The sequence below is a fragment of the Bufo gargarizans genome, chromosome 2 (genome assembly GCF_014858855.1).
Source record: "Bufo gargarizans isolate SCDJY-AF-19 chromosome 2, ASM1485885v1, whole genome shotgun sequence".
Classification (NCBI taxonomy): domain Eukaryota; kingdom Metazoa; phylum Chordata; class Amphibia; order Anura; family Bufonidae; genus Bufo; species Bufo gargarizans.
In genome coordinates, this window is record NC_058081.1 from 511,120,227 (window position 1) to 511,133,869 (window position 13,643).

The 13,643-nt window shown below is 41.3% G+C and overlaps 1 protein-coding gene across 1 annotated transcript in view; it reads left to right on the forward strand.

Annotated features, from left to right (window-relative positions):
• The window catches only part of TIGAR (TP53 induced glycolysis regulatory phosphatase), a 35,739-nt gene extending 27,040 nt beyond the window's left edge, over positions 1-8,699 (forward strand). The window contains exon 6 of the mRNA XM_044277944.1: positions 7,285-8,699. Within this exon, the coding sequence (XP_044133879.1) occupies positions 7,285-7,734 (450 nt within the window). The 3' untranslated portion in view covers positions 7,735-8,699. The remainder of the gene's footprint in view (positions 1-7,284) is intronic.
• Positions 8,700-13,643: the final 4,944 nt, after the last annotated feature.

Below are 13,643 nucleotides of genomic sequence, written 5' to 3' on the forward strand. Positions count from 1 at the left end.
TACTGTTTCGGGGTACATCGGATTTGGTAATGTCGTTCTGATTTCATTTTTGAATAATATATATGTATATTGTCTACTGACTGTGATGCCATGTTCTTTTTTGAATTCCTGCAAGTAAAGGTTTCGTTTTAGCTCCCTTATTACTCCCTTTGGGGAATTTGTGATTATGGTTTTGACTCCGGGAGCATAATAATTTATTCAGAAGCACTAGTATTTTTAGGTGCCATATTTTAAAAAAATCTCTCAGCGCCATACATGTACGGCACTGGGAGTCTAAGGGTTAAATTAGCTCAGTTGTAATACCCCACATGACCTGTGGACAGTTGTGGCACTGTTTAGGAAGATAGCACCCATGTTTTTTCCTTGACAACCCCTTTAAACTGGTTGTCTTATTAAGAAAATGATCTCCATAAGATAGGATATGATTGTCTGATTGGTGGGGCACAACAGCTGGGGACCATGCTGATTACGTGAATAAGGGCCCATGCTCCCCCTTCTGAGTGGGGTTGCTGACATAAATCCATGTCCCTTGCTCTACATACCATAACTCTATGGGACTGCTATATCCGGCAGTGCCTGGCTATTACTGGCACTCCTATACAGGTGAATGGAGCAGCAACACGCATGTGTGGCCGTCACTCATTTCAAATGGGGGAGCACAGGCCCCTGTTCTCGTGATTGGTAAGGGTCCCAGAAGTTGGAGCTCCGTTGATCAGTCACATATTCACTAACCTGTGGATAAGTGATACGCTGTCTTAAAGGGAATTTTTAATTTTCCAAGTCAATATCTGTATTTAAAGGGAGTCTGTCACCACAATTTTCCCTTATAGACCACTTACATAGCACGGTAGAATAACTATAGATCAGTCAAACGGTACCTTTGTCTTTTTGTTTGGATGTTCACCAGGGGCAAAAACTGAGTTTTATTCATATGTAAATGAGGGCTCGCAAGTGCCCAGGGGGCGACGTTTGGGCTGTAAGTGCCCAGGCTGCTCTTCCTTCTTCTCACATAACCCCTCCCCAGCCTGTTGCTTGGCCCGCCCTGTAAGCCTCTTACGTCATCCAGTGTACTGGCCGATATCCCGCCCGCGCATGCGCACTGCATGGAATGATGCTGCTGCCCACAATGGTTATTACAGTGCGCATGCGCCGGCAGGATATCGGCCAGTACACTGGATGACGTAAGAGGCTTACAGGGCGGGCCAAGCAACAGGCTGGGGAGGGGTTATGTGAGAAGAAGGAAGAGCGGCCTGGGCACTTACAGCCCAAACGCCGCCCCCTGGGCACTTGCGAGCCCTCATTTACATATGAATAAAACTCAGTTTTTGCCCCTGGTGAACATCCAAACAAAAAGACAAAGGTACCGTTTGACTGATCTATAGTTGTGCTACAGTGCTATGTAAGTGGTCTAGAAGGGCAAATTGTGGTGACAGACTCCCTTTAAACAAAAACCAAAAAAAAATTCAGTTTTTCCACTGGCCACTAAGACTAATAATAGTCGCCACTAATTGGTCTGTACAGATCACTGTACTGCAGTTACCTGCTTATCTGTCATAATAATCTTGCCTGTAATGATAACACCTCTGTGTTTGTCAAATCTCATCTATTCTTTCCTTGTACAATGACCTCTGCACAGGTCAGACCATGCCTAGAAAACTCTCCCATAGAAGTCAACAAGGTCCCATCTTGTCCTTTGGGTCTATGGCCCATGGGGCTGCCGATCCTGCCATAAAGCAATTTTCTTAATGTTTTGTAAATGCTGTTAAGAACAGCTCAGGCAAGATTGCTGCCCCATAATCATGTTCAGAAAATAGAATAAATCTGTAATCAGAGAATAAAATCAGATTAGAAAAATCCATAGCATTCTAATGCCGGCTGTCAGGTTCTGATGCCGACAGTCCGTCACTGTGGGCATCAGAACCTAGGTGTATGTGTGTGTTTGTGTATGTGTGTGTGTGTGTATGTGTATATATATATATATATATATCTCATATTAATGTTATTAAACCCCCCTCCCCCCCGCAGCTCCTGATCTGCCCCCCTAATTTCAGGATGGCCAAGCGGGTAGGCCGGTGCGCGATCCTCCGCCCCCCATCCCCTATTTTTTAGGATGGCCAGAGCGGTTAGCAGGAGTGTCAGCACACAGCTGCCACTCTGCTTGAAATGACTAACAAAGGTGCTGGCACAGATGGCAGCCGTTTAACCCCTTCCATGCCGCGTTCTATAGGGACCGCTGTATGGTAAAAAGTAAAAAATAAATAAAAATCTAATTTCTTCTTATAGCCGCACATTAATAATTGATTAAACATTTAAAAAATAAAATATACTACACATGTTTGATATCACTGCGTTCATAACGACCTGTTCTATGAAAGAGTCATGTTACGTTCCCTGCAGGGTAAACAACATAAAAAAGAAAAACTATGATGGAATTGAAATTTTTGCCCACCTCATTTCCCAAAAAAAGGTATTTAAAGTGATCAAAAAAGTTGTATGTACCCCAAAATGGTACCAATCAAACTGTCCCCTTATCATGCAAAAATTGAGCCCCTACATGAGACAATCGCCCAAAAAATGAAAAAAATATGGCTTTCAGAAAATGGAGACACAAAAACATGTTGTTTTTTTCTAAAATGCTGTTATTGTGTTAAAGTGAAATAAATAAAAATATACATATTGGGTATCGCCGCATCTGTAACAACCAACTCTATAAAAATATCAAATGGCCTAACCCCTCAGGTGAACACCTTACACCACAAATAGTCTAATTCCAAGCGATCAAAAAGTCATACGCACCGCAAAGTCATACCAATCAAACCGTCATCTCCTCCCGCAAAAAATGAGACCCTAACTAAGTCAATCGCCCATGAAATAAAAAAAAACTTTGGCTCTCAGAATATGGAGACACTAAAACATGTTTTTTTTGTTTAACCTCTTCAGGACATAGGGCGTACAGGTACGCCCTTATGTCCTGGTACCTGTACGCCCTGTGTATTTCTGATCACCGCCGCGCAGCGGGCGGTGATCGGAAGCTGGTGCCTGCTCAAATCATTGAGCAGGCACTTCGGCTAAATGCCCGGCCGTCGCCGCAAACCGCAGGTCAATTCAGACGTGCGGTTTGCGGCTTTTATCTATTGCGGTGGTGGCGTGTGGCGGTGCCATCGGGTCCCCATGCGGCTGTGGGGGGGACCCGATGGAATGGAAGGCAGCGCAATGTCTAAGGAAGGCATCTCACTGCCTTCCGGTGACGAGCCTGTGAGATCCAGCCCCCTGGATCTCACAGGCCCCGGAATCTGTGTGAGTAATACACAGTATTACTCATACAGCCAATGCATTCCAATACAGAAGTATTGGAATGCATTTGCAAAGGATTAGACCCCCAAAAGTTCAAATCCCAAAGTAGGACAAAAAATAAAGTGAAAAAAAAGTTGAAAAAATAACGTTCCCCCCCCCCCTCAAAAAAAATAAGTTTCAAGTAAAAATAAACAAAAACGTCATTTTCCACAAATAAAGTAAAAAAAAAATAATAGGGGGCGGGGGGAGTATACATATTAGGTATCGCCGCGTTCGTATCGACCAGCTCTATAAACATATCACATGACCTAAGCCCTTAGATGAACACCATAAAAAGTAAAAACTGTGCTAAATAAACCATTTTTTGTCACCTTACATCAGAAAAAGTACAACAGCAAGCGATCAAAAAGGAGTTTGCTCACGAAAATAGTGCCAAACTAACCGTCACCTCATCCCGCAAAAAATGAGCCCCTACCTGAGACAATCGCCCAAAAAATAAAAAACCTATGGCTCAGAATATGCAGACACTAAAACATCATTTTTTTTGTTTCAAAAATGATATTATTGCGTAAAACTTACATAAATTAAAAAAAGTATACATTTTAGGTATTGCCGTGTCTGTATCGACCGGCTCTATAAATATATCACATGACCTAACTCCTCAGATGAACACTGTAAAAAAATAAAATAAAAAATACTGTGCTAAATAAACAATTTTTTTGTCACCTTACATCACAAAAAGTGTAATGGCAAGCGATCAAAAAGTCACACGCACCCCAAAATAATGCCAATAAAACCATCATCTCATCCCGCAAAAATCATACCATATCCAAGGTGATCGCCCAAAAACTTAAAAGATTATGGCTCTCAGACTATGGAAACACTAAAACATGATATTGTTTTTGCTTCAAAAAATAAATCATTTGTGTAAAACTTAAATAAATAAAAAAAAGTATACATATTAGGTATCGCCGCGTCCGTGACAACCTGGTCTATAAAAATACCACATGATCTAACCTGTCAGATGAATGTTGTAAATAACAAAAAATAAAAACGGTGCCAAAACAGCTATTTCTTGTTATCTTCCCTCACAAAAAGTGTAATATAGAGCAACCAAAAATCATTGTACCCTAAACTAGTACCAAAAAAAATTCCACCCTATCCCGTAGTTTCTAAAATTGAGTCACTTTTTGGGGGTTTCTACTCTAGGGGTGCATCAGGGGGGCTTCAAATGGGACATGGTGTAAAAAAAAAAAAAAAAAAAAACTGTCCAGCAAAATCTGCTTTCCAAAAACCGTATGGCATTCCTTTCCTTCTGTGCCCTGCCGTGTGCCCGTACAGCAGTTTACGACCACATATGAGGTGTTTCTGTAAACTACAGAATCTGGGCAATAAATATTGAGTTTTGTTTGGCTGTTAACCCTTGCTTTGTTACTGGAAAAAATGGATTAAAATGGAAAATGTGCCAAAAAATTTAAATTTTAAAATTTCATCTCCATCTTCATTCCAACTCTTGTGGAACACCGGAACACCTAAAGGGTTAACGACGTTTGTAAAATCTGTTTTGAATACCTTGAGGGGTGTAGTTTCTTAGATGGGGTACATTTTTGGAGTTTCTACTCTATGGTTGCATCAGGGGGGCTTCAAATGGGACATGGTGTCAAAAAAAACAGTCCAGCAAAATCTGCCTTCCAAAAACCGTATGGCTTTCTTTTCCTTCTGCGCCCTGCCGTGTGCCCATACAGCAGTTTACGACCACATATGGGGTGTTTCTGTAAACTACAGAATCAGGGCCATAAATAATGAGTTTTGTTTAGCTGTTAACCCTTGGTTTGTAAAAGTAAAAAAAAATATTAAAATGGAAAATCTGCCCAAAAAAGTGAAATTTTGAAATTATATCTATATTTTCCATTAATTCTTGTGGAACACCTAAAGGGTTAACAAAGTTTGTAAAATCAGTTTTGAATACCTTTTAAATAAAAAGTATACATTTATGATATTGCCACACCCATAAGAAACTGCTGTATAGAAATATCACATGACCTAACCTCTCAGGTGCACACCGTAAAAAAAAAAAAAGCTATTTTTGGGCAGCTTACATCTCATAAAGTGTATTACCAAGCGATTTTAAAAAGTTATATGCACCCCAAAATAGTAGCAATCAAACCGTCATCTCATACCCCAAAAAATGAGCCCCTACATAAGGCAGTCGCCCAAAAAAACAAAAACAAAATATGGCTTTCAGAATATGGAGACACTAAAAAATACATTTTTTCAAAAATGCTTTATTATGTAAAACTAAAACAAACAACCAAAAAAGTAGTCATATTTGGTATTGTCGCGTCCGTAACAACCTGCTCTATAAAAATACCACATGATCTAACCTGTCAGATGAACAGTGTGCATAACAAAAAATAAAAATGGTGCCAAAACAGCTATTTTTTGTTACCTTGTCTCACACAAAATGTAATATAGAGTAATCAAAAATCATATGTACCATAAAATAGTACCAACAAAACTGACACCTTATCCCGTAGTTTTAAAAATGGGGTAATTTTATGGGAGTTTCTACTCTAGGGGTGCATCAGGGGGTCTTCAAATGTGACATGGCAGCTTAAAATTATCCCAGTGAAATCTGCCCTTTCCTTCTGCGCCCTGCCGTGTGCTCGTACAGCAGTTTACAACCACAAATGGGGTGTTTCTGTAAACTACAGAATCAGAGCAACAAATGTAGAGTTTTGTTTGGCTGTTAACCCTTGCTTTGTTACTGGAAAAATTGATTAAAATGGAAAATCTGCCCAAAAAAATTAAATTTCATCTAAATTTTCCTTTTAATTCTTGTGGAATACCTAAAGGCTTAACAAAGTTTGTAAAATCAGTTTTGAATACCTTGAGGGGTGTAGTTTCTAAAATGGGGTCATTTATGGGTGGTTTCTATTTTATAAGTCTCACAAAGTGACTTCAGTCCTGAACTGGTCCCTTAAAAAGTGGGTTTTGGAAATGTTTTGAAAAATGTCAAGATTTGCTTCTAAGCCTTCTAACGTCCCAATAAAGAGAATGTCATTTTCAAAATGACCCAAACATAAAGTAGACATATTGGGAATGTAAAGTAATAACTCTTTTTGGAGGTATTACTATCTATTTTGAAAGTAGAGAAATAGAAATTTGCTAATTTTTCTAAATATTACTTTATAAGTAAAAATTATATATTTTGACTCAAATTTACCACTGTCCTGAAGTACAATATGTGACGAGAAAACAATCTCATAATGGCCTGGATAAGTAAAAGTGTTCCAAAGTTATTACCACATAAAGTGACACATGTCAGATATCCAAAATTTGGCCTGGTCCTTAAAGGGAACCTGTCATGTGGATATTTGATTATAATCTAACTAATTATATACAATCATTAACTACTAAAAAGTACCTTAGATGTATTCACTTACTGGTGTGACAGATGGTTACCTCATAATATACACACAAAGATGCCGCATGCTAATGAGCTGATTGGAGTCCGGCGTGATGTCATTGAGTCCAGCGTATATTTAATTCAGAGCTATAGCCACTCCCCTGCCCACCTGCTGCTGATTCATATGGAAAATAACTGTCAATCAGCAGCAGGTGGGCGCGGAGAGTCAGGAGCTCATAAATATTCAGGACTCATCATTATCAGTTGGAGCTTTTCAATACAAGATGTTGGCAGATTGACTGGGTCAATTAAAGAAAGTGACCCAGCATTTTGCTAAGCGAATCAGTCACTTATTTATGTTGCCCTTAGTTAGGACACCATAAAACTGGTGACAGGTTCCCTTTAAGGTAAAAAATGGCTATGTCATGAAGGGGTTAATCTGTTTTGGGAAAATTAATGCTTTACTTTCGGTAACGTGGCCAGCCTTTCTGTCAGGCAGTTTTGATAAATGAGGTCCTTAGTATCATTATATCAATCACAACATTTACAATAATTTTTTTGTTTATTTTTATTTTTTTAAGGTTCGAGTTCGTGCTAAGGACTTTTTTGAGTTTCTCTGCTTGATGGTAATGGATGAAACAAGTGCCAAGGACCAGACAGCTCTTGGCGCAGCAGGGCGTGAGCGTGTGACCGCCGTTGACCTCTCTCCATTTATAAATCACAGCAGTGAAATCCAAGCTGGTTGCCAAGACAACAGTGATGTCACCTTGGATGCCAGTATTCTCCTGGTCAGCCACGGAGCTTACATGAGAAACTGGATCAAGTACTTTGTAGAAGATCTTCACTTCATGTTTCCACCCGAGTTGAAGAAGTCCCGAGAACTGTCCGTTAGCCCAAACACGGGCATCAGCCATTTTATTATCAGTCTGAAGCCGGGAGAAATAAATAATCCTGGCATTCGTTGCATTTGCATCAATCGCCACGATCACTTAGCAGACCTCACTGCGTGCACCAGCCATTATGTAGTATGACGTTTGCCGACTTTTCCCATTTTGCCTGACTGGTGAGAGCAGGCTAGGAGTGGTAGTCCTTCATGGAATGGATATCCTCAGTATGCTTTTCCTTGCCGTAGAGTATAATTTTGCTTTTAAGGACAGCAAGTTATTTCTATTCTGAATATAAGTACCTGCATCAGATCTTTCAAATGACCTTGACCATATTCTTCAAGTCTGTCTGAAGACAAGCTGTATATTTAAAAACTTGCTGAAAGGGATTGTCTGATTTAGAAAAGCCCTTTTCAAATATTCTACTAAAGAATTAAAAGTGGGAGCTCTTCTGTTCAGGAACCTCGTACATCAGCCAAAGCTGGGAGAAGCTACAAAAGAATGTGTCTTGCTGCAGAGAACCCAGTGCCTACTCTAAATGGACAGCCTATTGATTTTATTGATGGATAGTGTGGGAGAGATCAAGCAAAACTGGTGTAAAGTAGAACCAGCTTAGTTGCCCATAGCAACCAATCAGATTACACCTTTCATTTTCCAAAGAGGTTCTGAAAATGAAAGATGGAATCTGGTTACTATGAGTAACTAAATTAGTTTTCCTTCACACCAGTTTTCATTAGAGATGGCATAGATCTGTGCTATTGTGTATACCAATTACTGGCATAAAGGATGTACCTTTGTCAGGCTGCGTGAGGCCTTGCCCCCCCCTCCCTCCGCACACACACACTAAACCCTGTCTACTTTTCTCTTCATTTCCTAAAAAATTCTGAGAAAAGTATTAAAGGGAAAAAAGTTACATTTTGTTCTGGAATAGCTATTAAAAAAAGCATACAGCGCTCTTGATTAGGGTGGAATTAGAAATTATGTTGAAGGGTTTCTTCCATCAGAATTACTGTTATGTAGCTGACTGACATTAGCGATGTGCTAATGTCAGCAGTACATAACAGTGTGTTTTTTACATTTGTCCCTGCAGCCATTCTGATTAAAATACATGCTTTTATAATATGCTAATGAGCCTCTAGGCGCCATGTGGGCGTAGATTCAGCACCTAGGGGCTCCATCTACTCACCCTTTATCCCGCCCAGGTCCTCCGTTCACTTCTGTTTTCGGCGCAGTGAGTGAAGGCCGCTTGCCTGGTGCCGGCTTCCTCACTGTGACGTAGTCGGCGCAGGCGTAGTGAGGAATCCGGCACCAGGAGAGCATCATTCACTCACTGCGTCTGCGCCGAATACAGGCGCGGGATTTCGTCAGTGATGTGACCTTGGATGCCAGTATTCTCCTGGTCAGCCACGGAGCTTACATGAGGAACTGGATCAAGTACTTTGTAGAAGATCTTCACTTCATGTTTCCACCCAAGTTGAAGAAGTCCCGGGAGCTGTCCGTTAGCCCAAACACGGGCATCAGCCTTTTTATTATCAGTCTTAAGCCGGGAGAAATAAATAATCCCGGCATTCGTTGCATTTGCATCAATCTCCACGATCACTTAGCAGACCTCACTGCGTGCACCAGCCATTATGTAGTATGACGTTTGCAGACTTTTCCCATTAAGTAGTGCTGACATTAGCACATCGCTAATGTCAGTGAGCTACATAACAGTAATTCTGATGGTAGAAACCCTTTAACTCTTAGACTTCAGAATCTAAAGGCGGGTATAGACACTCCGATCCAAAAGCCAATTGTCTGGAAGAAAGTCTTCCTTCCCGACAGTCGGCTGCTAGCTCAATGAAGGAGACCACCATACGTGCAGCGATCTCCTTCACAGTATGAGGACGAGGGATCGCTATTGTGAACACTCGTCCTCATAGAGCGGCACTGTTTAGACAGCACGATCTGTTGCCCAGAAATGCTAATTTATGTGCTTCCACAAACTACAGGATTACATGATGAACAAGCATTTTGCTTGTTCATTGAGTAATCGGCGGCACATTTCGATGGGCAAATTGTCGGGAATTAGCGTTTGCAGTAACGTTCGTTCCCGATAATTTGTTCGACAATTGGGCCATTTAAATTAGGGCTGTGTTACACCAACAGATTATCTGACCAATTTCTGTCCAATCAGACAAATAGTTGGTGTGTATAACAAAAGATCTGTGTGTATATGGCCATCTGACCAATGATTGCTCAGAAAATCTGTCAAATAATCTGTTGGTGTATTACAGCCCTAACACCCCCTCCAAGTTCAGTGTCTGCACAGCGAATACACTTTTGTAGTGTAAGATGCGGTTTATACACTTGGCAATCTACAGTGGTCTGATGAATGAAGCATTGCAGCTATTCAGCTTTTTATGCGTGTCCATTCTATATATAAATTGTGCAAGGAAGCAAAACTAAACTTTCAAGTTAAAGGGCTCCCTCCGTCCTGCACATGAAGCAGCCTCCTTCCTGTATCCTGTCATGTACATTATAATTAGGGATGAGTGAATCGACTTCGGATGAAACATCCGAAGTCGGTTTGCATCAAACTTCGTTCTAATACTGTACGGAGCAGGAGCTCCTGCTCCGTACAGTATTAGAACGAAGTTTGATGCGAATCGGCTTCCGATGTTTCATACGAAGTTGATTCTCTCATCCCTAATTATAATAAATATATATAATTGAAAAACAGCGCCACACCTGTCCATGGGTTGTGCCCGGTATTACAGTTCAGCTCAATTAAAATGCATGGGGCTGAGCTCCGATGCCACACAAAGCATGAGGGCACTGTGCACTATTTGGATTCGATAATGGAAACTAAGATAGTTAATACGTTTTTAAAGGACTATTTTTAGCGTATTTGCGACTCATTATTATGCCAAATCTCAATCAATGGGAAAGATGCTATTTTCTGCTGGACAGTCATAGTGTACGATTGGTTGTCCATCTATCTTCAATCTGAAAGGGGTTGGCCAGACATACGCTCCCCTTGATCTGACGTTGGGCGCACAGGGTAGTCAGGTTGCCAAGGCAAACGTCCAATGCCTAGCTAGTATTTTGCATGGGTTCTGTTCTAAGCAGTGGGACCCAGGCATGAATAGTTGCTGGGCATTGGATATTTGCCTTGTCAATCTGACTACCCAGCATGCAGTTGCATCTCATCACACTCAATAGGAGTTTGGGCTGCAGAGTATGTATAGACAACCCCTTTACAGAAGCAATAAGAGGTATTTCTCCTCTCATGGAGAACCTTTTAAAGCGGTACTCCAACAGGTGACATTTATTCCATATACATAAGGAATTACATTCATGTCTTATTGGTAAAGTGTATGAGGATGGACAAAAAAAAGCCCAGCACCTGGTTTTGAGGGGGAATCCATTCTCCCAGTTGGGCTCAATGTGGTGGGCTCAGCATTGTCAGATGCCGTTTCCTGTTAATATACCATAGACATGCCATACATTTTTGTTGTTGGAATACTCTTTAGTTGTGTATTGGGAGTGGTTCCTGTTCCATAAATTACCTCAGGACAGAATACGGAAAAAAGCGAGGCGATCGTCAATAAGCAATTGTCAAGTAGGCTAACACTACAATTGCAATACCTCAATATATGTGTCTTGGCACAATGTTTTTTGTGGTTTCATATAATTGGTCAAGTGATTGTTTAAAGGGGTCGTCCACCTAAATTTTTTTCAGGAAACTTTGAGATGAGTAATGCCATGATTGAAAAATTATTTTGTCTATGTATTTATTCCAAACTTTCAACTAATGTAGAATTGTCTCATTCAGTATTGGTCACTCATAATCTACTGAATGTACTGTAGATTAGACCAGCTTACACCAGCTGCTATCAGGCTATTAGCTCCAATTAAGATCTATCATTAACTATGGATTTACATTTTACTGTACTGCATGGTTTTCAGTCATTTTAGATAATAGTTAAATTATTAAAATTGCAATTGTTCAGTGACTGAGAAAAGCTCATACTAATGTACTTTGTGGGAGATTTATTAAAACAAGAGCAAGTGGAACAAAGGGCACCTGAAAAATGAGAGCTGGAATCTGATTGTTGCCACTACTTCACTACAGGTGGATTTAAACACGCCAATAATGGTCCAGATTATCGGGAACAACCTTTTGCATGAACGGTCGTTCCCGATAATCTGGACCATTATTGTGCTGCCGATCACACAATGAACGGGCGAAACGCTCACTCCTTGAGTGATCCTGACGCTCATAGAGGCCGATCATGGCTTCTGGGCAGCAGGTTGTGTGGTCTAAACCGCGATCTGCTCAGAAGCCATGATTCTGTATGAGGACGAGTGATGTCTATAGCATTCTCCTCCGTCTTCATACTGTGAAGGAGATCTGTGCATGTAAATGTGCGGTCTCCACTGAACGAGCAGCTGACTGTAGGAAAGGAAAACTTCCTTCCCCACAATCGGCCGCTCATTTGGCCCATCTAAATCCACCTTTAGGGCGCATTCAGACAACCGTAGTGTTTTGCGGATCCGCAAAACAGAGATGCCGGCCGCGTGCTTTCCGGATTTTGCAGATCGCACATGGCCGCAACCATAATAGAAAATTCCTATTCTTGGACATGCACTATCTTTTATGGGGAGCCGTTGAACGAAACCACGGATGCGGACAGCACATGAAATGCTTCCCGCATTTTTTGCGGCTCCATGGAAATGAATGGGTCCCCAATGCGGACTTATTCATACGCCCGTAGTCTTTCACTGACGTTCTAGATCTTCTTCACTTGATCACTTTGGAGCTCATTCTGAAGATTTAAAGGGATTCTGTCACCAAGTTTTGGGCTATAGAGCTGCGGACATGCACGGCTAGATCGCCGCTAGCATGTCCACAATATATCTGTCCTATAGGGCTGTGTGGTTTTAACTTCTTTAAAAAAGGATTTCATAGATATGTAAATGAGTCTTGTATGTGTCCAAGGGGCTGTACTAACCTTCCTGGAGCCCAGCCACGCCCGCCTGTGAAGGAGCCCAGCACCGCCTATGTCCTCCGAATCTCCTCCTTTCATCAACTATAGATTGCCGTAATCTCGCGATGCCAGCACAGGGAAGGAACACTATATCGGCACTGCGCATGCGCGAGCTCGCGCATCGCAAGATTACGGCAATCTATAGTTGTTGAAAGGACGAGATTCGGAGGACATAGGCGGTGCTGGGCTCCTTCACAGGCGGGCGTGGCTGGGCACGGCTGGGCTCCAGGAAGGTTAGTACATAGGTTTCATAGCCAAAAGTGTTTGGATGCCTGACTATAGACATGGTGTCTGTATTTATGAGGGCTGGGGGCCTGTAATTTTTTTAGAGGGCCTGGATTTGTATTTATGTATTTCTTGCATCTGAATTTAGGGGTTTGTTTTCAGGAGCCTGGTTTTGTGTCTTTTTGTTTGGTGTCGAGTGTCCAATTTGGGGTCTGGTCTTAGACAGTATTTATTCAGGGGTGCTCTATATCATAAAATAGTGCAGTCTACTACATCATACCGTGCTTTTTTTGAGACATAGTGACATACAGATGTAGCATTTTTATTTCATCATCACAGGGCAGCATGGAGGGTATTATTTATTTTTGGGACACAAAGGAGGTCATAGTAATGCATGTCTAAAGGGGGAGTGTTACTGTGGGGCGTGCATATTTACTGGAACTTGGGCACTATTACTATATGTGGCAAAATATGGGGCACTATTATGATTTTTAGGACACTATCTGGGACTATTTGTGTTGCATGGTTATTTATTTATGTATTTTGTCACTTTGCAACACAGCAGGTGCAGTACTGGGTGTGCAACAGGAACAACATTGCGGGTAGAAGTTGGAGAGTAGGGGGGTGCTGAAAAAGCAAAGAGCTAATTATGTCTGAACAGGAAGCATTACATAGATTAGTTATGGCTGGAAGAAATTGTCCTGAATGGCTGGGCTGGATTGAGAAGAAAATGGAAAGTAAATTACTCTAATCCCTCTATGGTATGGGCTGCTTACATTTTCTACAAACAAAAAGGAA